This window comes from Mastigoproctus giganteus, chromosome 14 (assembly GCF_048544385.1).
Source record: "Mastigoproctus giganteus isolate SK-2022 chromosome 14, ASM4854438v1, whole genome shotgun sequence".
Taxonomy (NCBI): Eukaryota; Metazoa; Arthropoda; class Arachnida; order Uropygi; family Thelyphonidae; genus Mastigoproctus; species Mastigoproctus giganteus.
The window spans coordinates 86,441-111,972 of NC_143588.1; the positions used below are offsets into that span (position 1 = coordinate 86,441).

The 25,532-nt window shown below is 35.7% G+C and overlaps 1 protein-coding gene across 1 annotated transcript in view; it reads right to left on the reverse strand.

The window, feature by feature from the left end:
* LOC150074941 (nonsense-mediated mRNA decay factor SMG9-like) overlaps window positions 1–25,532 on the reverse strand; it is a 314,293-nt gene that overhangs the window by 56,441 nt on the left and 232,320 nt on the right. The window contains exon 8 of the mRNA XM_090388997.1: window positions 16,985–17,092. Coding sequence (XP_090245123.1) covers window positions 16,985–17,092 — 108 coding nt within the window. The remainder of the gene's footprint in view (window positions 1–16,984; window positions 17,093–25,532) is intronic.

Sequence of the window (25,532 nt, forward strand, 5' to 3'; positions counted from 1 at the left end):
AAGAAAAGAAAAAAAAAAACAAAGACTTGTATACTTACATAAATTCTAGAGGAAAGGAATTAATCAGATTGGTCAACTTGGTGTTGGTGGTTCAACTATTGATCCTGCTCAGATAGCTGACAAACTGAATGAGTATCTTTCATCTACATTCACACATGAGGAATTCTGTAAGGAAGAGAAGGACAGAAGTTTACTAAACTCTAACAGAGAGATAAATGATTTTGTAATAATGGGGAGCAAAGTCGTGGAGAAATTGTTGTAGTTAAATATAAAAAAGGCACCTGGGGTGGATGGAATCCATCCAGTTATATTAGAGGAGCCAGCGAGGAGAGTTAGCAAACCATAAATAATCCTTAGATTCAGAGGGGTCACCATTGACTGTACATGTGCAATTTTATCCCCAATTCACAAAAGTAGTTCAAAGGGTGACAAAATTATAGACCTGTTAGTTTAACTTCTGTTCCAGGAAATATAATGGATTCACTGATTAAAGAAGTGATGCAAGATCATCTATACAAGACTCAGTAACAGTTCAAACACAGCATGAGTTTTTTAAGGGGAAGTCTTGTCTGACAAATTTGATTGGATACTATGATGTGGTCACAAAGGAACTAGATGCAAAAAATAATTTTGATATCACATACTTGGATTTCAGGAAAGCTTTTAATACTGTTGCACATGGACGACTGCTTTAAAATTGGAGCATCATTAAGGGCAAGTTGCTGCAATAGATAAAGGGATGGTTGAGTGGGAGACGGTAGAGAGTGGTAATAAATGTGCACTGCATTACGTGGACTAATGTTATTAGTGGAGTCCCCCAAGGTTCAGTGCTGGCCACAATGTTGTTTTATGTATCAATGATATCGATGAAGGTATATCAGGCTTAATGTCCAAGTTTGCAGATGATACAGAGGTTGCCAGAGTTGTTATTGACAGTAAAGACCATATGCTACTGTAACAGGATCTAGAAAAGCTAGGCAGATGGGCTGAGAAGTGGCAACTAAAGTTTAACATTGACAAACGCAAAGTACTGCATATGGTAACAGTAACCCAAGAGAAATGTACCAACTGTGTAGGACTACACTCGGGAGGTGGAGAATGTAAAAAGACCTGGGAGTAACTGTGCAGTCAGGTATGAAGTTCTCTGAAAAGTGCAGATGGGCAGCCAGAGCAGGTCATGCGGTTTTGTCAATGATATATAGGAATTTTGCTAGCAGGGACAGGGAGGTGATTATCCCCTTGTATAAGGCAATGGTTAGGCCACACCTTGAGTACTGCATTCCGATCTGGAGGCCTCATTTTAAAAGGATGTACAGTTGCTAGAACAAATACATAGAAAGGCAACAAGATTAGTAAGAGGAACAGAGGGATGCTCTTATCAAGAAAGGCTTAAGTTCTACAAGTTGTAGCATCTTCAGACTAGGCACCTGTGAGGTTCTTATTGGGGTGTAAAAGGCCTTGAATGCTTTAAGCAGGCTCAGTGCTGATGGGATACTTCCACCTTCTCAGATTAAGAACCTGAAGGGGCATAGATTCAAATTGAGGAAAGAGGATGTGCAGAAGTTTGCCTTTGGACAGCAGGTAGTTGATTGCTGGAACAGCTTCCATCTGTTGTTGTGGAAGTTGATAGCTTAAATAAATTTAAGGCTGAAATGGACAAACATTTGGAGTGAACGATTTGGTGAAATGGGAAGGTTTTTTCCCTTTTTGGTTGATGCTATATAAGCTTTCTTTCTTGCACTGTATGCCTCAACTAATGCTAATGACGTTAATCAAGGTATACCTCTGAGATATATATAAACTAAGCAGATGAGCTGATAAATGGCAGTTGTCGCAGTATAAAAATTCAAGGTATTCAAAGTAATGCACTGGGGTAGCAGTAATTCCAGAATAACATTCCATTTGGGTAGCACTAAACTTCAGGTAGTTATAAGGAAAATGACCTGGGGTTGTTATTAATATAATGCTTGTCAACACAAGGTCTATTTAGGCAAAATTGTGTCTATCATAGTTAATTAAATATATTATTTCTATTTTATATTGGTGTAGAGGCCAATATGCTTCAAATGTGTCAAGAGTTCTATATTGAAGAACTCTTGATTTCCAAAAAAGAAATTGAATAAAATCTGAGCTTTGTTTGATCTGCAGAATGCCTTGAATGCAACTCATGCTCTGTCACTTTCTAGTAGACTGTCCAAATGTCTACTAGAAAGTGACAGAGCATGAGTTGAGTGTGACAGGATGTGCACTGTGGTGGATCTTCTCCTGTCACAGTGTGATGTTAGATGAGTATGCCCAATTCTCAGTCTTGCCATTACTACTTCTTGTCTGGTCCATCTGAACCCTGGAGAGCCTGACTTTGGATCTTGTTTTCTCTGGTAAAGTTTATTAGTGGTATTACTTTTCCAGACCTGTGACCAGTTATGGTAACATGCCTAGTGATTTATAGGCTTATAATCCATAGGTTCTTTAGCGGCAAACAATCGGCACTCTCATTTCCTGGAATTCCTTTGGATTCCGGAATGTCCTGGGATCTAACAGAATGGTACTGACTGTTTGAATTCACTGCAAGAAAGTAACTGGTGGTGAATGGTTTTGAGTGTTGGATGAGAGGTCCTTTATGGCAAAGTCAATATAGATTAGAGCTTGTGATATGGAATATTCAACAATCTGCTCATGCTAGCTTTATGGCACATAGTTAGCATATAGTGATTGTCTTGGTGCTTCGAAAAACATTGTTTCGGCGTCTCCATAGCCAGGTGGGCAGGAGCAGCAGTGCGTAGCACATGCTTCTTGATTAGACCGGGGTTCAAGCCCGTGAGCCACCAAATATGGAGGATGCGGAAAGGTCAGGGAATGACCACCGCATATATCCCTGGAGCAATATGGCCTTAGTTGCTAATGCTCCTAAAAATAAATAAAAAAAAAAACCAAAACCAAACATGCTTGTGAACTTTCACCTTGTTGTAAGCTGCAGGAACATGGTGTATTTGTAATTGTTATTGGTCCCTGATAGCTGGACTTTAAAGTATAGTTGTATAATGTATATATTGTTTGGTTGGTCTAGCTTATGCCCTGACTGGATTAAGTGTCAAATTTATATGTAATCATTAATGTCTGCTTTCTGATGAACTTTCATTCTGGAAGACATAAGTGAGTCTTTTATTTGTGAACTTTCACTTCTGGAAATTACAAATTGACTGTGAAGATTAAATTTTAAATTCCTGGGTATTAGTTGGAGGTTGAGGTAGTTGCTCTGCTGTCACTTAATCTCAGGTCAATAATTCTTTGGCATATTACCTTAATCTGCTAGTAATGTCACTGTTATTATTACTGTGGCCTTATGCCTTTTGTGTAAGGTTTGAGTGTGGCATATACATATTTCAACTAATTAATTGTGCTGTATATGCTTTGATAATGTATTTGACAGTTATTTTTAATTAGCTTTGATGTTCTGATATCTAATTACACTGAGATTGTTGTGATAAAGTTGTTATTGAGATTTGAGTAACATACTCTACCTTGTCATGGACCTATAGATGCATTTAAATATATTTTAGCTATTCTATTGGACATCTGTCTGTTGGCTAGTTAAGTTGTTGGCTTAAGATGATCTTTCTTTTATTTTATGAGTGTTAACCTGTTAGAAATTGTATACAGAACTACAGATATTGTTGATTGTTCTGTAGATAATTTTGTGTAGTTACATAGTTACTCTGCTCTCTCTCTCCACATATAAAGCAAGCAAGAATGTCTTGATCAAAGATCAAGTCCATGCTTGTTGTTTTCTTTGTCATTGTGTTGTTCATCATGAATTTGTCCTGCCAAATCAGATTGTTATTCAGACACACTGCATTCAGATTTAAGGACAACTTCATGAAAAAATTCAAAAGACATGGCCCAATTTATGGCCGGACAAATTGTTTTTGGATCATGACAATGTGTGGTGAGTTTTTAATGAAAAACAAGATTACAACATTGGAGCACTTTATTCCCCAGATCTGGCACCATGCGATTGTTTTCTGTTCTCAAAAATTAAATGCCACCTCAAAGGAAAATAAGTTGAGGACTTATCAGACATTCAGAAGAATGTCTGATAAGTCCTCAACTTATTTTCCTCAACTTATATTGCTGTGTTGTGGCCATAACTAAGGCCACAACACAGCAATTAAAGGCAGTATTTTCTGAGGACTTCTGCTGCTGTTTTAGATCTTGGAAATCGCAAATGGAGCACTGCATAGGAATGGCTGGAGAGTACTGTGACAGAGATAAACATTGAAATTGTTGTATTTAAAATAATAAATGATTTAAAATATATTTCTTGTTTCTTGTTGCTGCAACTTGCAAAACCTGAATTTATTATAAACTATAATGAAACTTATAATGATATCACTCAAAAACACTATATTCTGTTCGCTCCAAATTTAATCCTGATATAAACAAATATATGTATGTTTATATTTCTCATTATCTTGATATATATATATATATACCGTGGAACTTCTCTATTACAAACTTCTATTTAACAAATTTTTCTATATTATGAATTTTTTCACAAAACATTGCACCTTGAAACGAAATTACATGTAAAATTAACCCCATATAGCAAAGTGCTAGTCTCTCTATAACAAATTATTAAAAAAAATTAGGAAAAGCATTTATAAAGATTTTCAAGCATTTACTGCTAAACAGCTGCTCAAATATATGACCTCTTTCCCTCCAAAATTGTGCATTAGCATCTGTAATTAATCATCCTTTTAGTGAACACTTGTGGCCATTGATGCCCGTAGGAGGGTCTTTATTTCATTTTTGTTACAGTTATAAAACCAAATGGGTTTTCGTAAAAGTGGTCATAAACTTTACAATAAATAGAGTAGATCTGTAAATTGATGTTGGCTAAGGGGAAAACGAAATTCGCTGCAGTAAACCTTTAGCGTGCTGTGGCAGCAATACATAGAATGCTACCATAGTCGGTTTTTAGTAATGCCTACTGAGTGACATTTGCTTTTCACCTCAACCGTACAATGTAACCTTCCTGTCAATCATTATATGATATGTCCATTCTCATCTAACTGGACTCACAGTAGATGGTTTTCATAATTTTTTTTTTAATTTTGTTCTTTTAGTCGTTGTTGTTATTTGGTTTTTAGGAGCATTAGCAACTAAGGCCATATTGCTCCGGGATATGCGGTGGTCATTCCCTGACCTTTCCACATCCTCCGTATTTGGTGGTGACGGGTTCGAACCCCGGTCTAATCAAGAAGCATGTGCTATGTACTGCTGCTCCTTCCCACCTGGCTACGGAGGCGCCTGTTCTTTTAGAACAGTTTGTCATCAATCACATAGGGATTATATGCTCTTGTATTTTTTTTCTGAAAAGTACATACAGCAGAAATTAACCATACATTTTCTTTCGTGTATATATGAATGAAAGCAGAATAAAAGAAATTCACAAAGTTGTATATTTCTTCAAAGTGATTGATAGGAAAGGTCCCGTAATACTGTTGAATTGGCAAGTGAACGTCATTGAGTAGGCGTTCTAACAATTCGCTATATGGCCAGCACAGCGAAGTTTGGGGTGTGTATATCGGCAAGAGCTGCAGTTGAGTAATTTTTACAGTTGTGGAAACAATGTCGAAGACAAAGTGTTAATTAAGTAATGAATATCGGAATAGGCAGGAAGAAAGGGACTTACCGTTACTTTGTAAAACTGACCAAATGACCAAGATGGTGGCATGCCGGTATATTTATGTGTGAGTACACTAGCGGATCCTAGTGTTAGGCGTGAAAAAAAAATAATAATTATGGTATGGTGTCTGGACACATAGACTGAAATGAAATAAATCAATCTATACAGACACCATACCATAATTATTCAATTTTTTTATTTATTTTTTTTCATACCTAATGCTACGAGCCGCTAGCGTGCCCACACATAAATATACCAGCACGCCGCCGTCTTGGTCATTTGGTCAGTTTGACAAAGTAACAGTAAGTTCCTTTCTTCCTGCCTATTCCGATATTCATTACTTCAGTTTTTTAAATTCTTTTCACTTGTTTCTGTAAGGTCATCCATGTTCTGTATGCACTACGTAACATAACCACTTTTATTGGCACAATCTATTAGACTCTTACCACAAAATTTTAATATTTTGTTCTCAACACGTGGCAACCGCTCACGAGCACCACAGCATACAGAACATGTCGGAAACAAAAGCAAGAACATTGCTCTTTTTCATAATTTCGGTGGATGACCTCTGATGATGATGACACTGAGATTGTGAAAGACACCGCAATGTTATCTCATTTTGGTCGCCGTTTCACTTATCTTTATTTTTAATTTCCTGTCTATTTCTTCTATTTCATACCATATATCGCTCACAGTGTATAACGTATATTCAATAGGTTTAAATCAAAATCTTCTTCACACTTTCTACATACAAAGGGTACTAGGAAAGTTTTGCAATATGACGCAACAATGAATCACAGGAAGCTGCTTGTTGCTGCATGTTGAGACATGTTCATACGTGCATAGTAGCCGCCACGCCAAGTCGATGGGCTCAGTTATTCATTAGTAGTGAGAGTGTAAAGTGCTTGCGATGGCATCGTGGTCACGAAATGAGATAAGGACAGTTTTGCGGTATAATTTCATGCATGGTTTAACCATAGACCAGTGCTTAGAAGAAATGACTCTTGCACTAGATGATTGTCCACATCGTACAACGATATTCAGGTGGTATAGAGAATTCCAAAGGGGAAATTTCACTCTGGAGGATTCTGAGAGGCCGGGAAGGCCACGAACGTCAGTTACGGAGGAAAACGTTACTGCTGTGAGGAAAATGCTTGACGAAAACAGGCGAGTGACCTACCAACAGATAGAGGGTACTTTGGGCCTAAATGCACCAGCAATTCGTTCGATTCTGCAAGATCATTTGCTCGTGAAGAAACTTTGTTCTCTCTGGGTGCCGCATCAACTGACTGAAGAGCAGATGACACGACGTGTGACTTGGTGCCGGGAGATGTTAAAAAGTTTGATAAGGGACAATCTCGGTATGTGAACAACATCGTGACAGGTGACGAGACTTGGCTGTACTATTACGATCTGCCGACCAAGGCTCAAAACAAAGTTTGGGTCTTTGATGATGACGACACACCCGTAATTGTCAGAAAATCCCAATCTGTAAAGAAGAAAATGATAGCTGTATTTTTCAAATCGAGTGGAATTGTGGAACGTCTCGTTTTGGACCCGCAGAAGACAGTCACAGCTAAGTGGTATACTGAACAATGCCTGCCTAAAGTCATTGCATCTATGAAGAACCTGCGGCCAAAGTCAAGAATGGACACCTGGTACCTCCATCACGATAATGCTCCAGCTCACCGCGCCAAAGCCTGCACCGAATATTTGACCACGACAGGACTGAAACTTCTCGAGCACCCTCCCTACAGGCCAGACCTTGCTCCCTGCGACTTTGCACTGTTCCCGCATGTGAAAATGAAGCTAAAAGGGAGGCGGTTTTCCAGTGATGAGGACCTTCTATGGGCTTGGAACAACAAGTGTGCTTTACTGCCTAGTGAAACTTGGCAGAACTGGTTTAAAGATTGGTTTCGGAGGATGGAGAGGTGTATTGAATGTAGAGGAAATTACTTTGAAAAAATTAAATAAACAAAGCTGTATTGCAAAACTTTCCTAGTACCCTTTGTACAATATACTTTTTATTTGTTTTCTCATATATATATATATAAAATATTAAAGATAATAGAAAAAGTAAATCAATCAAATAATACATTCAGGGATTTAAAAAAAGGCAAAAAAAAAAAAATTATTATCGCTTTTTACCCACAATCCAGATGACTTTGACTGGGGCCAACCACCCAGACTGAAGGCAAAAAACGACAAGAGGTTCTCTGTTTCTGTAATGATCAATATATGCTAAGTAATTTAAATCTAAACCAAATATAAACCAATATAGGCCAAATATAAATCAAATATAGTAATTAAAAAGTTAAGAAAATTTAGAAATTTTAGAATCAAAACTAAGAAAATATAAGTAAATTATAAATGTAAGCATATATTAATCATCATTGACCCGACAGAGAACGTAATTTCATGATTAAAATAAAATAAGATTAAATATATAATACATACTACATATTTACCGTATCCAGGACATAATGTAATAGTCGTCAAAATAATGTGGTGCCCCCTATGTGATGGATATGGTAAAAATAAATATAAATAAATAATTAATCAATTAGCCAATCAAATCTAAGTTAACGCAAAGAGAAACATGCAGATAGTAAGAAAAAAAACTAAAGGAGTAGGAATAATAGAACCTGAACTCCACAAGGGCGTAAAATAGTGGTATAGATAAGAAATAGTTTCTCCTAGGTCCTCAGATTGCTCTAATAATTTTGGAGAAATAAAAATAAAGTTCGAGGTTGGCATTCGAGGTGAGCGGACGCGCTTAGACAGGGCTCCTCAGTTAAGTGGTTTACTTTTGGATAGTGTTTTTAAATATTTGATTTATTTAGATATTGTTGGATTATTTTGTTATAGGTTTTCCTGTAACTGTTTGATTTTAATAATATTATAGATATAATTTTTTAAAGTTACTTTCATTGATATTTATTTAATTTTATAATGGTAGTTACGAGATCTGCCTTAAACACGTCACAGGGTATCGTGACTCACACGGAAATAGCAGATGGCGATTTACGGGTGAGTCATGATTTAATCCGTTGTGGAACCTGTGGTATATTTTCCAAGGTCGACCTGGTGACTAATCCTACCTCACCTGGGGATTCTTTTCTTTGTGATCGATGTAAGGAGTGCACCGATCTTAAATTACAATTTGGTGCACTGATGGAACAATTTGAGTCCCTGAAAAAACGAGTGCTTGCCCTCGAAAATAGTGCATCTGGGAGCTCGTCAGGGACTCAAAACTCCAGCAATCTACCAAGTGATGCACACCCGATTCAAGCCTCAAAACAGAAAAACCAAGTGCAAACTACTCTGGTTAAAAAGGACATTGTTTTATTAGGAGACTCCATTGTCAGGGAAACGGGGAATATTTTTTGTAATAAAGATAGGTGGAGGAGAACCAGGGTATGTCTGCCGGGAGCAACTATTGATGATGTCACCAACAGATTGTCAGATTTTAAAGGGGGTAAAGAAAATATTATTATTCATGTGGGGACAAATGACATTAAACGTACACGATCTGATGATTTGTTGGAAAAATACAGGACCATGCTGAGGAAATGTCGCGAGCTAGGCCACAATGTCTATGTGTCTGCAATTCTGCCCAGACACGATAGGAGGGATTATATGTTAAGAGCCTTGTGGGTTAACTCAAGACTTGAAGGAATCTGCAAGGCTTTAGGGGGTAAATTTCTATCAGCATGGCCCACACTTGTAGGTAGAAGGAATTTGTTTTGTAGAGACGGGATACACTTAAACAAAGGTGGTGCAAACGTTTTTGCCAGTATTATTGAGGATACCTTAAAGGTTCAGGGAAACTGCTAGTTAGGGGGGATGTGGGTAATACTGACACGCGTTTATCTGATAATATTGGTCAATGTAACTCTTGCACATACCTTAAGAGTTCTTATCTGTTACCCCAACTGGACGTATTATCTAGATGTTCTGGGGGCAAAGACGTTTCACGTGAGCGGGTAGCTAATATCAGGGAAGAGAGCCTAAAAAACTTCAAGGGTTGTGTTAGGGTTGTTAAATATACAAGAACAGTAAATCTTAATTGTTTATACAGTAACGTTAGAAGTGTCGTCAATAAAATGAGCGAATTCGAACTGTTGGTTAAAACAAGTAACGCGGACATAATAGGGCTTACGGAGACGTGGTGCCACGCGGAAATTGGGGATGATGAGTTTCAGTACGGCTTGTATAATGTATTTAGGAAGGATAGGTTAGATAGAAGGGGTGGTGGGGTAATGCTTCTTATCAGAAGCAGCCTGAGTGCGACGATAGCTTTCCCGGATTCAGACATTTCACATGCTAGTATAGAGTCTGTATGGTGTGAGATAGTTGGAAACAAAGGTATAATGCGAGTAGGAGTAATCTACAGACCAGGTGATTGTGACAATTATGACAAAAGCCTCTACATGCAAATGGAATGGGCAAGTAAGCATCAATGTCTTATTATGGGTGATTTCAATTTGCCTCTAATTGATTGGAGTAAATGGGAAGGAAACTCGACATGGGGAACAAAATTTTTAAATCAACTAGATGACTGTTATTTGTATCAACATGTCAGGGAAAGTACTAGAGAAAAGAATATCCTAGACCTCATCATCACACATGAATCAGATGACATAACAGGGTTGACAGTAGAGGAACCAGTAGCAGGAAGTGATCACGGAGTTCTACGGTGGATGATGACGAGAGAGGTAGCAGAAGTAAAAGGCAAAGGAATGGGTTTTAATTTCAGAAAAGGAAATTACAATGCCTTAAGGTACTACATGGCCTCTATTAACTGGGTAGATATCGCGCAGAGAATGAATACAATTGAACTGTGGTACGCTTTTAAAACATTAATCACAGATGCCTTGAATGCGTATATACCATTAAAAAAATACTCCACGAGGAGGGTTCCAAGTTGGATGAATAGTGAAGTTGCCGCATTACTTGAGCAGAAAAAGGTGGCATGGAAAGGTTACAGAGGAATAAAAAGTACTGAAGCCTATAACAGCTACAAGGTTATGTGTAATAGAGCCACAGAAAAGGTTCGACAGGCAAAGGCAGTTTATGAGAAATCACTAGCAAACAGAGCAAAGAGGGGGGATAAAGAATTCTTCACATATATAAATGCCAAGAAGAGCAGGACAAACCAGATCGGACCTTTACGTAAGGGAAAGGGGATAGTAATAAATACACCAGCTGCCGTTGCAGATGAACTCAACAGTTATTTTGCATCGATATTTACAAATGAAAAGCCTTTTGTGGCAAAGGGAAATTGTGGGAGCGAAGTTAAAAAATATGTAATTAATGATATTGAAATTTCGCAAGATTATTTAATGAAAAAACTTTCGAGCCTACAGACCAGTAAAGCTCCTGGAGTTGATGGGATATACCCTATAATCTTAAGAGAGGCGGCAAGCGAGTGCATTGAACCATTGAGGCTAATTATGCGAGCATCATTAGACTCTGGGGAGATTCCCTTGGATTGGAAAAGTGCAAATGTATCTCCCATACATAAGGGTGGCTCTAAAAGTGAAGTTGGAAATTATCGACCTGTCAGTCTGACTTCAGTAGTAGGGAAAATCATGGAGGCAATGATCAAGGGTGAAATTCAGGATCATTTGGATCGAATTGAAATTCTCAAGGATACTCAGCATGGTTTTGTAAAGGGAAAATCATGTTTAACAAATCTGGTTCGCTATTTCGAAAGGGTCACTCACGAGCTGGATTTAGGGAATAATTTCGACATTGTTTATTTAGATTTCAGCAAAGCTTTTGACTCAGTCCCACATGAGCGGTTGCTTTATAAGCTGGAACAGGTTGGAATCACTGGGAAAATCCTTAGATGGATAGAAGGATGGCTTCAGGGCAGGAGGCAGAGGGTTGTGATAAATGGCTATTCCTCAGATTGGGTTGATGTAAGAAGTGGGGTTCCCCAAGGATCAGTATTAGGACCACTGTTGTTTTTAATTTTCATAAACGACATTGATGAAGGGATAGAGGGCGTGATGTCTAAATTTGCAGATGATGTTAAAATTGGTAGAGTAGTTAATGATCACTGTCAAGCTGAGCTTCTTCAGAGAGACCTAGATAGACTTCAGGAATGGTCAGAAAAATGGCAGCTGTGCTTTAATCCAACAAAGTGTAAGGTATTACACCTGGGAAACAGTAATCCCAAAAAAACGTATTCACTTGGTGGAGTTCAACTAAACCCAGTACTGGAGGAAAGGGACTTGGGTGTTACGATACGGTCAGACATGAAGTTCTCTGAGCATTGTAGACAGGTTGCAAGGAAGGCCCATGGTGTCCTATCGATGATCTATCGAACTTTTGCAAGTAGAGATAGGGACGTGATAATCCCATTATATAAGGCTTATGTTAGACCACACTTGGAATACTGTGTTCAAGTATGGAGACCGCACCTGAAGAAAGACATTGAGCTTCTTGAAAGGGTGCAAAGAAGGGTAACTCGCCTGGTGAGATTGGCAAAAGGGCGTCCTTATGAAGAAAGACTTCGAATATGTGGGTTGGAGAGTTTGGAAACTAGACACCTTAGAGGAGATTTGATTGAGGTGTTTAAGGCTCTGAGAGGCATCAGTAAAACGAATGAGGACAAAATTTTCAAGATTATAAATGATGCTAGAACTAGGGGACATAAATTCAAGTTACGGGGGGAAATGTTTAGATTGGACTGCAGGAAGTTTTATTTTAGCCAGCGAGTTATAAATTACTGGAATAAGTTGCCTTCATGGGTGGTAGAGGCCGACAGTTTGGGGAAATTCAAAGGTCATCTGGATAGTACTTTCGGGTAAGGGAAGCGCATAGGATGATAGGTTTAATTTCCTTTTTATTTATTTTTTATTTTATTTTATTTTTTTATTTATTAATTATTATTATTTAGTTATTTATTTATTTTTTGTTTTTATCATTGTTTTGTTCGGATTTTTTTTTTTTTTTTTTTTGGCTGGTGCAGCATAAGCCATAGGCTTTCTTGCACCATGCGGCCGTTACTAATACTATTATAAAAAAAAATACTAATACTAATATATAAAAGAGTGTAGGACAGCTTAAAGACATTACAAGATATAAATTACAGTCGTTATAATTATTAACTTTCTTTTTTATCACTAATATAAATATATACAAAAGCTTTCCTTAGGTAAAGTATACACTACCTAAGATTGCTTTTTCTATTATATATATATATTTTTTTTTTCTTAATTTTACCTTCATTGATCTTTCTTAATTTTACCTTCATGGATTTATGAGTGCGCATCTTGATTTTATTTTATATTATATTTTGACTTTTTCAATAACTTTGTTCTTATTATGCTACTTAAAAACTGTAATAATAAAATACTACATCGGCAGAGTAGGATAAAAGTGACCGAGGATACTATTGTTGCCCTGGATAGTAATCCTAACCATGTTAATACATTGACACATACACAGATATCAAACACTTTACAGAGCAGTTTAGCATATAATGCTTCTGGCAGTAATATCCAATTACCATGTCTTAAATTTCAACCATGTAATAACAAATTATGTCTTACTTGCCCCTATATGCTCCAAATCATGCTACAATTAATACAAATTCGCAAATATTCTGTAAAATGAATAATGTTATATATATGATCACTTGTCGCACTTGCAACGTTAAACATATTGATCAAACTAGCAATAATCTACATATCAGAATGAACCTTCATCGTTCCGATATTAATACTTATAATAACAAATCCAGTAAGAAAACCGGTAATCTTGAACTTGATATTGAATTCAGACATTTCCAAAAACATACTAATAATTAATAATAATTGTGTAATTAATAACACAAATGAAATATTATTGCAAGAAGAAATTAGCATGTTACAATATAAAACACTATATTCATACAGTCTAAATAATCAATTTAATCAAAAATATATGACGAATAATTTAAAAGATATTTGTGTTTATAATATGTTTCAAATTGCCAAACTTCATAAATATAATTGCAAAAGAAAATATAGTAAATCCAACACATATAAAAGCAACCGAGAACATCTAGGAGACTTCATAGATTTATTCAAAATGTGGGACACCGATCCTATAAATATTAATAAAATACGTAACACACTTTTCAGTATTAAACTTAGTGTACTCAAAGCACTAAACAGAAAAGCCAATGATTATGTCTTTGCATCTTCTCACCTTATGCACATTATACTAGACACTGTTAAATTCAGAATTAATATTTCGAATATTAACAAGCAACCAGAAAACTCTGTCCTCGTCTTATATTTTCAAAATAAAATGATGGATGATTTGGATATACATAAAACTATTAATTAACGTAATGACCTGCTGCCTATTAAAAACTTACATATTAATATCAGATTTAGATATTCTAAACCATTTGGTCTTAAAGCATGTAACTATAAAATAATAGCTACAAATCTTCACAATATTAACATTGGACAGGATACATGTGTTTGCCACAAACCTTCCTTTCATAGATACGTGGATCCTAACCATAACCACATTATAACTGGCAATTTAGATATAATCCCATATCCTGAACTTAGAGATATTTTATCACTTGGTTTTAAATTTTGACCTAATCTACCTATTAATAAATCTACCTTTAAAAAATTGTTATATCTAGATTTATTAAAATACTGCATAAGATCAGCATACAAATATAAAATACCGGTTGAGGCATACGACATGTGGTTATTTACAATGCTTAATATCATATCTAACAAATATAATCAATTGAAATTCATACAGGATTATCTATATAATGCCAAATTAATAAATAGACAGCTCAAAGATATACACGAAAATTTTGTAATTACTCCCGTTGACAAAGCTGCTTGCAATTATGCAATTATATGTAAATCATATTATATAGAAATTATTAAAAATGAACTACAGTCTAGCCATACATATAAACACATAAAATCTTCCTCTAATATAATAATCAAAAAATTAATTGCATTGCATAAAAAATTAAAGTTAAATTATAATAACCTAACATATCCGTTTATATATGGCATACCCAAATTTCATAAATCACCTATTGCATTTAGATTCATAACATCATGTAGAGATAGTTATGCTAAATTTCCAGGAAAAACATTAGAAAAGTTACTTAAAAATGCAATTATAAATGCAATAAAAAATAACAATATTCAACAAATAGAAACATTTGACTTTAACAGTCTATTTACGAGCATTAATCTTGATAATTTAAAAGTCGTTCACCAGAAACTATATTTGGAAAATAAAAATGCTATAAAGGTTGACTTAACCTATTGGGATACTCTAATAAATTTATGCATCTTTAATAATTATGTATATGACGAAACATCATTATACTTGCCAGTGACTGGCACCCCTATGGGAAGTCTAGCATCAAGCATAATCACAAACCTTTATCTATATTATAGAGAAAGAGCATTCCAAGTTAACTTACTTATATTCAAATACGTAGATGATCTACGTGTGTTTAATTGTCCACATTTTGTCCGGGATTACAGTAAATTATATCCAGAAGAACTTGTATTAGAAAAACTAATAGTTCTGATACTATAGCAAATTATCTGGATCTTCATATAGAAATATTCCATAATAATATAGATGTAAATGTATATAATAAAAGAGACGCATTTAATTTCAATGTAGTCGGCCTTACAAACTGGAGATCTAATATATCAAAATCAGTGCATGCTAATATCATTTTATCCCAATGTCTGAGGATTGCTTATATTTGCAATAATAACAAAAACTGTTCAGCAAACATAATAGCATTGTACAAGTTGATTAATAATAATTTCCCTATCGCTTACCTGAAATACCACTTCAGGAAAGCGATAAGCATAATTAATTTCAAAAATTTGTTTTCTCAACCCATTGGTTCAATATAATTGTCATATTTAGTGCCATGTATATATGTACATAGGATACACTTTGCATTCTTGGTGTCTTACAGCGTAGAAAACTTGTACCCACCGGCTTGCAAATTACAGTGTATCACTTTTTTTTTTTTTTTTTTATACATAGTTAAATTCATTTATATAGTTTAATTCATTTAAGTTTACTTAAGTTCACGCTGAGGTAACATGCAAATTCAGCTCAGGGTCCTACTATAGGAACGGGTCTGCGATCCCGGGCATACCCGAGCCACAACTTATATCTTGTAATGTCTTTAAGCTGTCCTACACTCTTTATTTTTATTTCTCCGAAATTATTAGGGCAATCCGAGGACATAGGAGAAACTATTTCTTATCTATACCACTATTTTTCGCCTTTGTGGAGTTCTGGTTCTATTATTCCTACTCCTTTAGTTTTTCTTCTTACTATCTGCATGTTTCTCTTTGTGTTAACTTAGATTTGATTGGCTAATTGATTAATTATTTATTTATATTTATTTTTACCACATCCATCACATAGGGGGCACCACATATTATTTTGACGACTATTACATCATGTCCTGGATACGGTAAATATGTAGTATGCATTATATATTTAATCTTATTTTAATCATTAAATTATGTTCTCTGTCGGGTCAACGATGATTAATATATGCTTACATTTATAATTTACTTATATTTTCTTAGTTTTGATTCTAAATTTTCTAAACTTTTTAATTACTATATTTGATTTATATTTGGCCTATATTGGTTTATATTTGGTTTAGATTTAAATTACTTAGCATATATTGATCATTACAGAAACAGAGAACCTCTTGTCATTTTTTGCCTTCAGTCTGGGTGGTTGGCCCCAGTTGAGTCATCTGGATTGTGGGTAAAAAGCGATAATAATTTTTTTTTTTTTTTTTTGCATTTTCTTAAATCCCTGAATGTATTATTTGATTGATTTACTTTTTCTATTATTTTCTATTATCTGTAATATTTTATAGACAATATGGGTGTAATGCATGATTGCTCTGCAACTGCATTGACCCATAAATATTAGTTACAGTTGTTATAATTATTAACTATCATTTTTATCACTAATATAAATATATATATATATATCAGGATTAACTTTATTCCAAATATATATATCAGGACAGAGTATAAAGAAATATAATATGGACAGAGTATAAAGAAAGGAATTCAGAATTCAATAATCATATATTTGCAGTTAATAAAAATTTAATTATTTAAACTTTAATATATAATCTGAGTTATATAAAGGAAAAAATTCAGAATGCAATAATAACATACTTTAGGTTAATAAAGCTTAAATTTTTTCAGTTTACTTATAATTAATAGGGGAGATAAAGAAGCAAACCTGTAAATCTTAATCTGGATTTCTGAAATACAGCTGAGAGGGTTTTTTGTACTTCATTAATTAAGACAGGTGAAAAATCTGCTATACGGCATTTATTCTGGATGAACACTAGAATAAAAGATATCTCTGTAAGCAGTTTTTCTGCACTTTTACACAAGATCACACACACACACACACACACACACACACACACACACACACACACACACACACACACACACACACACACACACACACACGTTTGGCTTTGGCTTTGACAAGGCACGTGAATGCATATGCAAAATACCTATTCAGTTTGTCCACAAACTCAGCAGGTTCACCACTAGTTAATCCAATAGATATGAAGGTTAATCCAATGGATATGGCAGATATGAAGTTCTCTGAGCAGTGCAGATGGGCTGCAAGCGTAGCTCATGGAGTATTGTCAATGATATACAGGAATTTTTCCAGCAGGGATAAGGAGGTGATTATTCCCTTGTATAAGGCAATGGTCAGGCCACACCTAGAGTACTGTATACAGGTCTGGAGGCCTCATTTCAAGAAGGATGTAGAGCTGCTGGAACGAGTACAGAGAAGGGCAACAAGATTAGTGAATGGAACAAAGGGGTGCTCTTACGAAGAAAGGCTTAAGTTTTGCAAATTACAGTGTCTGGAGACTAGGCACCAGCGAGGTGATCTGATAGAGGTGTATAAAGCCTTGAATGGTTTGAGCATGCTCAATGCTGATGGGATTCTTCCTCTAGCTCAGAATAATCACCTGAGAGGGCATAAATTCAAATTGAGGAAAGACAGATGTAGGATAGACGTGCGGAAATTTGCCTTTAGCCAGCGGGTGGTTGGTTGGTGGAACAGACTTCCATCCCTTGTAGTGGAGGTTGATAGCCTAAATAAGTTTAAGGCTCAGCTGGACAGGTATTTTGAACGAACAGAGGGGTGAAGTGGAAGTGGGTTTTTTTTTTTTTTTTTTTTGGCTGATGCTGCATAAGCTTGCTTTCTTGCATCAAATACCTCTACTAATGCTAATGCTAATGATATCTATGGACCAATGTGATTCAACTTTTTCTTCTATAATTTACTTAATTAAGAAGTTTTTGCCAACTTTTTGTGACTTAGTTACAGATTAATTCCTATCTACTGTAGATAGACATCCGTATCACCTGATAATTTATATATCCCATTCATTTTTCTTCCTGGCCACAAGTCTCATCGGCTCATCTGATATCTATTCTGGTATGTGCCTTGAAGTCTTAGTTGGTAAAAAAAAAAGCTATTAGGTAGAGCAATATCTACTGTAGATATTGCATTCGTATCACCTGATAATTTATATATCACATTCATTTTTCTTCACGGCCACAAGTCTCATCAGATATCTATTCTGGTATGTGCCTTGAAGTCTTAGTTGGTAAAAAAAAAAAGCTAGTAGGTAGAGCGATAACATCCTTGATTACTTCATCAGTTGGTCCTTCCCACTTTTTCAAATCAATCTAGATCAGACTGAAGTTCTGAAAATAAGAAGACAATCACACTTGCTTGCCCATGCCATTTGCATGTAGACTCTCATCATACTCTTCTGGTCTGTAGATTACTCCCACTCTCATTATATACCTTTGCTTCAGGCTAAAAGCACACAGATTCTATGCTGGCAGAGGTAACTCAGCAAAAGCACTTTTGATGCTCACTGCTTTTTGTAAGAAGCCTGATTCACTACCCCTTCTGTCTTCTGTATCTTTCCTAAATATACATACCATAGTTTAACTCATCATCATCATCCCAAATTTCTTTGTAGCACTACATTTCTCTTAGCCCTATTACATCAAGCATTAATTGTCCTAACCTTCAAATTCAGCCATTTTATCAGCAAAACTCCTGACATTGCTGTAGACACAGTCAAGACTAAGTATTATTCTATAGTTTTATTCTACTCTTACTCAGCCCTTGAAGTTATTTTGGTTTTTTTCCTTAGTTTTATCTTCCTGCTCATTTCAAATGTTGCTACCCTCAGAACATCTTGCCAGCATCAGCTGTTCCATAAACAAAAATTCTTGAGGTTAATGCAAGCATTACATTGACCCATATCATCAGATCAACAAGGATCAATATTACCCTTCTTCTCCAACTAACAGTTTCCCTAACTCTTATGCTGAATGATGCTGGAAAAATTCTTGCTTCTTCATTGTTCAAACAGTTTGAACCAAAAACACACTTGCTTCTTTGTCATCACCTTTTCACCATACAGAGCAACCAGTTCATGGTGAATATCACTCGGTGAATAATGCTTGCAAAAAGCGAATAATTTTACTAACACCTGTTTTGGACCACACTCAAACAGTTGCCACCATTGTGCAACTGGAATCTGCTGTGAGGTGACAGTGCCGCAACACTGCACTGGCAGTCTTTTTGGACGTTATTAACGGGTCTATCTGTCCACCACATTTCATCTCATTCCCAATCACCATAATTAAGAAAAAAAAAGTGTTACCTTACTTTTTGGAAATCCCTAATATTATTGATTTCTGAAACAAGTGATCTGTGCAGATCACTTGTTTCCTTCAAGCTGTATGGTTTCAGTTTTTTGATGCCATTTCTGGGTTCAGAGGTCGGTGAACACTCTTTTTAAACTCCTTTCAACTTCACCACACCTGACAAGCTCTTTGAACCCCAGTCCTGTCCATCACTTGATGTTATTCATCAATTCAGGCCCAAATGGATGTCAGATGAACTAATGAGAGTCGTGGCACAAAAGCAAATGCATGGGATGCACATAAGCTGTCAAGCGGCAGAGAAGCCTATGGTAGATACAAATTAGCCTGTAATCAAGTCACAAAGGAGGTCAGGCAAGTGAAGACAGATTATGAAAAATCTTTGGAAAAGGATGCAAAGAAAAATAGAAAAGATTTCTTTACTTATATAAATTCTAAAAGGAAGAGGATGAATCATATTGGTAAACTTGATATCAATGAGTTGATGATGATCATTCTCAGATAGTTGCCGAACTAAATGAGTATTTTGCATCTACATTCACAGATGAAAAGTTATTCAAGGAGGAGAGGGCCAGATGTTTATCAAACTCTAACAGTGAGTTAAATTATTTTGTAATAACTGAGAGCAAAGTGGAAGAGAAATTGTTGAAGATAAACATAAGAAAGGCATCTGGGGTGAATGGGATCTATCCAGTTATATTAAAGGAGGCAGCAAAGGAAGCAAGATAACCCTTAGCCATAATTATAAGAGTATCCTTGGACTATGGGGAAGTCCCCACGGACTGGAGATGTACAAATGTATCTCAAATTCACAAAGGGGGATCAAAGGGTGACACAAGTAATTACAGACCTGTTAGTTTGACTTCTGTTCCAGGAAAAATAGTGGAGTCACTGGTTAAAGAAGCATTGCAGGATCATTTAGACAAGACAGTAATAATTCAGACAGAGCATGGGTTTGTCAAGGAAAGTCCTGTCTCTCCAATTTTATTGGATATTATGATGTGGTCCCAAAGGAACTGGATGCAAAAAATCATTTTGATATCATATTGTTCACATGGAAGAATGCTGTACAAATTGTAGCAGTATGGCATTAAGGGCAAGTTTTTTTTTTTTTTTTTTTTGGTAGTTGTTGGCGCATAGGCTTCTGTGGCCATAATGCACCTCCCAAGGTTTTTGCAGAACTTTGATCTAAGCCCGAGGCGGGAATCGAACCCGCGACCTTTGGGTTGCCAGGCAGGCACTTTACCCACCCGGCTAGCCCAATCGGCAAGGGCAAGTTGCTGTTTGTTTGTTTGTTTGTTTGTCATTTGGTTTTTAGGAGCATTAGCAACTAAGGCCATATTGCTCCGGGAATATGCAGTGGTCATTTCCTGACCTTTCTGCATCCTCCGTATTTGGTGGCGACGGGCTTGAACCCCGGTCTAATCAAGAAGCATGTGCAGGCAAGTTGCTACAATGGATAAAAGGATGGTTGTGTGGGAGAAGACAGAGAGTGGTGGTCAATGGGTACTGCTCTACATAGACTAATGTTATTAGTGTCGCTCATTGTTCAGTGTTGGGCTCATTGATGTTTTGTACACTGGTAGTCCTCAACTTTACGAGTTAATTCATTCTTCATGATGCGCTTGTAAAGCGAAAACTCGTAAAGCGGAATTTATTTCCCATAGAAATAAGGTTAAAAATAGGGGTTACGGTTACAACAATGAAATTAGTTAGCTAATTAGTTTATGTTTAAACAATGATTGATTTATCAAAAGAAATGAAAATGTAGCCTGTAAAATTAAGCAAATTATAATAATAGCGAAATTATTTACAACTTACAAATGTTAAAGAATGTTCATCTTCATCATCATTATTGACTAAATGAACACTCGTTGATCACTCATTATTGGCTCAGCACTCGTTTGTTTGTTTCCCAAGGCGTTTGTTTCCAAGATAATCTTCTCTTTTAATTATAAATTTCACGATTGCATGTATAAGCATTTTTTAACAGCACACACAAATTGCAACTAACGTGATTCGCATGGAGTAACAAGTTTACAAAACTTAAAAAAAGGAATGAAGAAAAGATTCTGAAAATTTATGTTTTTTTTTATACGATTGAGGATTTCAGAAAACGGGAAATATATTTCACCATAATAATGTAAAAAAACCACACAACTCCAGCAATTACTACCTGTTTATAATTGCTTGCAGTAACATAAAAGCCCAATAAACCGGAAAGTACAAATTGTTTTTACTGATTTATCGTCGTGACCTCCAAAAATGTGCTTTAGAAAAATATCAGAAAACTGATTTAAAACTGATTCTTATAACAGAATATATGAAAACAATGAAAGTATAGTGCATTTTAATGATTTGAATTGGTAACTAATATAATTTTCAAACCACACTCAGGATCTTTTATATGGCCTCCTGACCTTAAAAATGACATTTTAGAGAGATAAATAGCTTAGTTATACAGCAAAAATTTCAACTTCTGAGATCTTGAAATGAATTACCAAAAAACAATGTGTTACTGGGTTCACATTACAATATTTTCAAAATACGATGGTGTCTCTGGAACTGATTAATATCGATTAATAAACTCTATCTCTCTCAGAGTAACTCAGGAATTTTTTTTGGCTGGTGCAGCATAAGCGTCAAGCTTTCTTGAACCATATGGCTACTAATAATAATTATATACAGGAATTTTGTGAGCAGCGATAAGGAGATAATTATCCCCTTGTTTAAGGCAATGGTCAGGCCACACCTTGAGTACTGTGTACCATACTCAAGGCAACCGTCTGGATGCCTAATTTTAGGAAAGATGTAGAGCTGCTGGAACGAGTACAGAGAAGGGCAACAAGACTGGTGAAGGGAACAAAGGGGTGCTCATGAAGAAAGGCTTAAGTTCTGCAAATTGCAGCTTCTGGAGACTAGGCACCTGCGAGGAGATCTGATTGAGATGCTAAGGCCTTCAATGGATTGAGCATGCTTAATGCTGACGGGATTCTTCCTCTTGGTGAGATTACAAACCTGAGGTAGAATAGATTCAAACTGAGGAAAGACAGCTGTAGAATAGATGTGCAGAAGTTTGCCTTTAGCCAGCGGGTAGTTGATTGCTGGAACAAACTTCCATCTGTTGTTGTTATGGAAGTTGATAGCTTAAATAAATTCAAGGCAAAACTAGACAAACATTTGGAATGGAGGGATCAGTGAAATCGGAAGAGGGTTTGTTTTTTTTTTTTTTTGACTGATAATGTATAAGGTTTCTTTCTTGCATCATGCGCCTCTACTAATGCTAATGAGATTTTCCTTCCACCAACTTTTCTCTTCCCTATCATTTTACCCTCCAAAATCACTGCAATAATTCATGCTTCCTTCCTCTCATATGTCCCAGGTATTTTTCCTTCCCTCTTTTCCCGAATGCCATCAGTTGCCAATTATGTCCTATGATTTGTACCACTCGTTCATTTATCATTGACTTCATCCAGGAAATCCTCAGCATTCTTCTATATACCCACATCTTAAAGGACTCCACTCTCTTCACTGCTGAAGCCATGCGTATCCAAGTTTCCATTCCATACAGAAGTAGTTGCCACACATAGCACCTAACAAACTTCATCAAGTTGCCAACGCAACGTTTTTTTTCCAAAACCAGTGAATTATGTTTCATAAAACTGGATCATGCAATCTCTAAGGGAGGGTCTCGGGGATCTAAACTTTCATTTAGCCAACAGCCGAGGTATTTGAACCATTTCGATCTCTCAATACTCTTGCCATTTAAAACAGATTAATTTTGTTTTTTTTATGTTCATATGCAAGCCTTCACATTCTGTATTTACTCGTTCTTTCCCAGCATTTCCCAAACTGTGTTCTGCGGAACACTACTGTTACGTGCAAAATCGTAATGAATAATTAAAAAAAATAAAAATAATAATAAAATAAATAAATCTTGCCTATTTGTAGTGTACACCATTTTTGTATCATTATAATTTTTAACATTATATTCTTTCTGTTATTAATATACTCGCATAACTAATAATCAAATAGACTGCGGAACACTATTTTGGCAGGCATTTGCATAGAGAAGTATATGTAGAGGTAATGAAATCTACGAAAAAGTAGCAATGTAGTGATATAATATTCCATTAGAGGTTTATTCCAGGCTAAATCACATATGTTCGTATGTGATTTAGCCTGGAGTAAACAGGTTGAAAGAGAGGGGCAAATGAACCGATTTCATAACTAAATTCACTTCCTCATAAAATTTTTTTTTGATAATTATCAGAATCTTGAAATATTATTAGGTTAACCTACTATGGATTTGTGGTTGAAAAAAGGAACTTTAAAGCGAGAAGCAAGTACTTCTAGTATTGCAACTGTGGTTGATAAAAACGAACACAATATAGTCACACTTCAAAGTGAGGATGAACAATTGCAGCCCTTTGTTCCCCAAGAATCTGAAGTGAAAAAACAGGAATGAACTAATAAAAGACCAAAACGAAAGTATGATGACAGTTATTTGAATCTGAGCTTTACATGTGTTGGAAATAAAGATCCTACTGATGCACAGTGCATCGTATGTTAGCAAACAGTTCTTTGGTACCCACTAAACTTGTATTCTGTAAGTGTTCCGTAAGTATATTGTGTTCTCTGGTCTCCTGTGGATCCATACACCATTTCCGGGGGTTCCGCAAAACGTTCAGAAGGCATCAAGTGATATATGTTTATTTTCTTTAAAAATATACTATAGAATCAGAATGAATTTCGTTATAGAACATTATTTACTTTCGATATGATTAGTATATATAATTGTATACATATTTAGAATTATTTGTTTTATGTATAACAACTTGATGATAAATTAAGTTATTATTATGTATAAAGTTGGTTTGTTTCACACAGAAAACTTTGAATTTTATTTTCAGAAAATCCAGTGTTCATACATATGTACACACACGCAAACATATGCACGTATATACAGGCAACCTCCTATAACACAATACTTCAACAACACGGTTTTGCTCTAATACAGTTTGAGAATTGCAGCAACCCTCGCACAACACAATACTTACATAGCATGGTTTCGCTCTAATACAATTTGAGAATTGCGGCAACCCTTACATAACACAGTAATCACATAGCATAGTGTGATATAATTTTCAATGTTTACATTCCTTTTTGTGAATCCATGCTGTTGACTTGCTAGTTGTTATCGCCTTCGTGATATTTTTCTAAAGCACATTTCTGGCGTTCACTACCACAAAACAATAAAAACACAGTTTGCACTTTCTGGTTTATTGAACTTTTCTGTTAGTGTAATCAATTATAAATGGGTAATAAACGTGATCTTGCATTTACTATTGGACATATGGCTGGAACTTTCTGTTTTCACATTATTATGGTGAAATGTGTTTCGACTTCCATGAAATATTCAATAAAAAAAAAATTTCCGAAACTCATTACTCCGTATCTCACTTGCACATATTGTGTTTGTTGCAACTTGTGCAAGCTGTTATTGTTATTTATTGTTGTTATTTGTCTTTTTTAGGAGCATTAGCAACTAAAGCCATATTGCTTCGGGGATATGCGGTGGTCAATCCCTGACCTTTCTGCATCCTTCGTATTTGGAGATCACGGGCTCGAACCCCGGTCTAATCAAGAAGCGTGTGCTACGCACTGCTGCTCCTGTCCACCTGGCTACAGAGGTGCCTTGTGCAAGCTGGGTTCTTTTTTCACTTATCATTTGGCTTATCATTTTTACTGTTTTAAATTTTACAACAAAAAAAAAGTCAGTGAAAAGAAATATCAATTAGTATGCACATATTACAGTGTAGCAGTAAGCATTAATTAAGATATGTACGCAAGCATTACTTTATTTTTATTTTTCTAACTGGGAAATAGTCCAATTTTCACGTATCATTAACTTTGTTTATTGGTAAGGTAATAAAGTTAAATTTTTGCTTTATATCTTTAAAGCTGGGTCCACAGTATTTCGTTGGGAGATCCCTGGGTTCTGTGCTAGTGAACTTGCACTTGTTTGAGATCATAAAAATTTGTAACTTCAAAGCATGCAGATTGAC